The 1,872-nt window shown below is 35.6% G+C and overlaps 1 protein-coding gene across 1 annotated transcript; it reads right to left on the minus strand.

Annotated features, from left to right (window-relative positions):
- Positions 1-6: 6 nt before the first annotated feature.
- LOC109592056 (uncharacterized) lies at positions 7-1,840 on the minus strand (the record flags this gene model as incomplete). The annotated part of the gene is made up of 4 exons (XM_020007626.1): positions 857-1,840; positions 343-799; positions 232-291; positions 7-185 (listed from the first exon to the last, which is right to left on the minus strand). Coding segments are annotated over exons 1-4 (1,680 nt in total), but the record flags the coding sequence as incomplete, so codon positions are not given.
- Positions 1,841-1,872: the final 32 nt, after the last annotated feature.

A 1,872-nucleotide genomic window follows, 5' to 3' on the forward strand; every position in this document is an offset into this window, starting at 1 on the left:
TGTAGCATGTCTTGTATCTATCCAGTGATGGATCATATCTTTACGGCAAACTTGAACTTGATCACGGGAATTATACTTTATCTCTTCCAACTTGTACTTTTCAATTCCCAAGGTAATGCCTAGAACCATCCATTGAAACACGACAGATTTGATAGCATCAAGAACAATGGGGGCATGAGTATGATCTGTAACAAATAAGAGTAATAAATTTTGCAGCTTATTTTCACTCACTTAATATTTCATTTCCATTAGTTGGTAAGGAAATGGTCTCAGAATGTGTACCTGCTGCTCCTTTAATAAAAAGGAAGGTCATACAATAACAAATAGGGCATATTGACTTACCTATTAGCCAGCAGCTTTGCTTTTCACTTAAATCGTTAATAATGATGGTAGGAAGACTAGTCTCAATACTGCAACCTATCTCAGGTGGGTCATTCTTGTAAGAGATGGTAATAGGATGAATCATTTTATCATTAGCAGGAACATTATGCTTACGATTGCAACGAACAACAGCTGACATATTTAATTTCTTCTCATCATATTGCAGTACTTTAGCACTGATTGATAAAGCTTCAAGGACAACCTTACGAAGACGATCACAATGTCGTGAACGGCCTGTAAAATAAATTTCAATAGATTCAACATTCTCACAAAGGAGCACTGATCCAAAGAGTTCCTCTGTGTAGAGTTTCACTGCATGGCGGAGCTGCTGGGGAAAATCAGAAGTGCGACTATCAATAAAAAATAAAGGTTCTTCTTCTCGACTTAACAGTGAGACTACCAATGTTGGAAATAAACCCTGTATATAGAAAAGTAAATACGTTTACAGTCATAATTATTTTCTTTATTTAGCTACCTGTAAAACTGTTTTATCAAACTGAATAAAAAGTGGATCAGCTACTTGAGCAAACAATGCCTTCTGTTCTTCATTAAGACGTTCAGCTGGTAGAAGTATAGGAATGAAGTATCGAGATTTATCAGCTGTTTTGATAGTGGAGATAACAAGGAAGTGTTGCATCAAAGACAAGAGATCCCCTTTTGAAAACAGGCCAGGAACAAGATTCAATTGAAGATTGTCCAACAGAGATTCATCAAAAACTCCATCTCTTTTAAGCAAATTTAGATCTTCCCATGATAAATTGATTCCTATTTCTGTTAAATTATCAATGAATGACACACATGCAATATTGGAGAGACAGTCTATCAGAAACTGAGGATTAGTGAATACTACCTGTGGAAGGACCGTTGGATAGTAAATACATAATCTCATTGAGTCTAAATAAATGAGACACTCATTGACTTCTCCTTGGTCCATTTCTAACCTTTGACCAATAGAGTAACAGGACTCAAGTGAGATCATTCCATGTGTCTCCTTTGATGCTTCATTCTTCAAATTTAAATCGAACACATACCAACGTACTGGTATGTTAATATTACCTCTAATATCAGATAAAAGACGATGACAAATATCAGCAGAGATCTTCTCTCGGTCCCATTTGCAAAAGTTATCGACTGGAAAAATGAGCTCGTTAGAATCACGATTATAAAATATAAAAAGATCAAGAAATTCATTCAAACAAGATTGAAGGGTCTTGTTCTTTTCCCTGATTGTTTCCTTGAGGCCAAAAAATCTTTTAAATTTTGACTTGTCACAATGAGTGGCTATAATGGCAAATGCTGGTTCACTATTGTCTTCTCTTGAAGTTGCTGCAACAGAACGTACAAATTTCTCAATAATCTGAAGGTTTGTCAGAGTCATTTCTTTTGGTGTATTGAGTGCTTTACCATTGATAGAGTAAACGAATGTAGGTTTGTCATGAAGGGATTTGGTAACCTTCATTACAATGATGTACAGTGAATTACCACGTACGA

Source organism: Amphimedon queenslandica, unplaced genomic scaffold (assembly GCF_000090795.2).
Source record: "Amphimedon queenslandica unplaced genomic scaffold, v1.1 AMPQUscaffold_6430_Cont21611, whole genome shotgun sequence".
In the NCBI taxonomy this organism is placed as follows: domain Eukaryota; kingdom Metazoa; phylum Porifera; class Demospongiae; order Haplosclerida; family Niphatidae; genus Amphimedon; species Amphimedon queenslandica.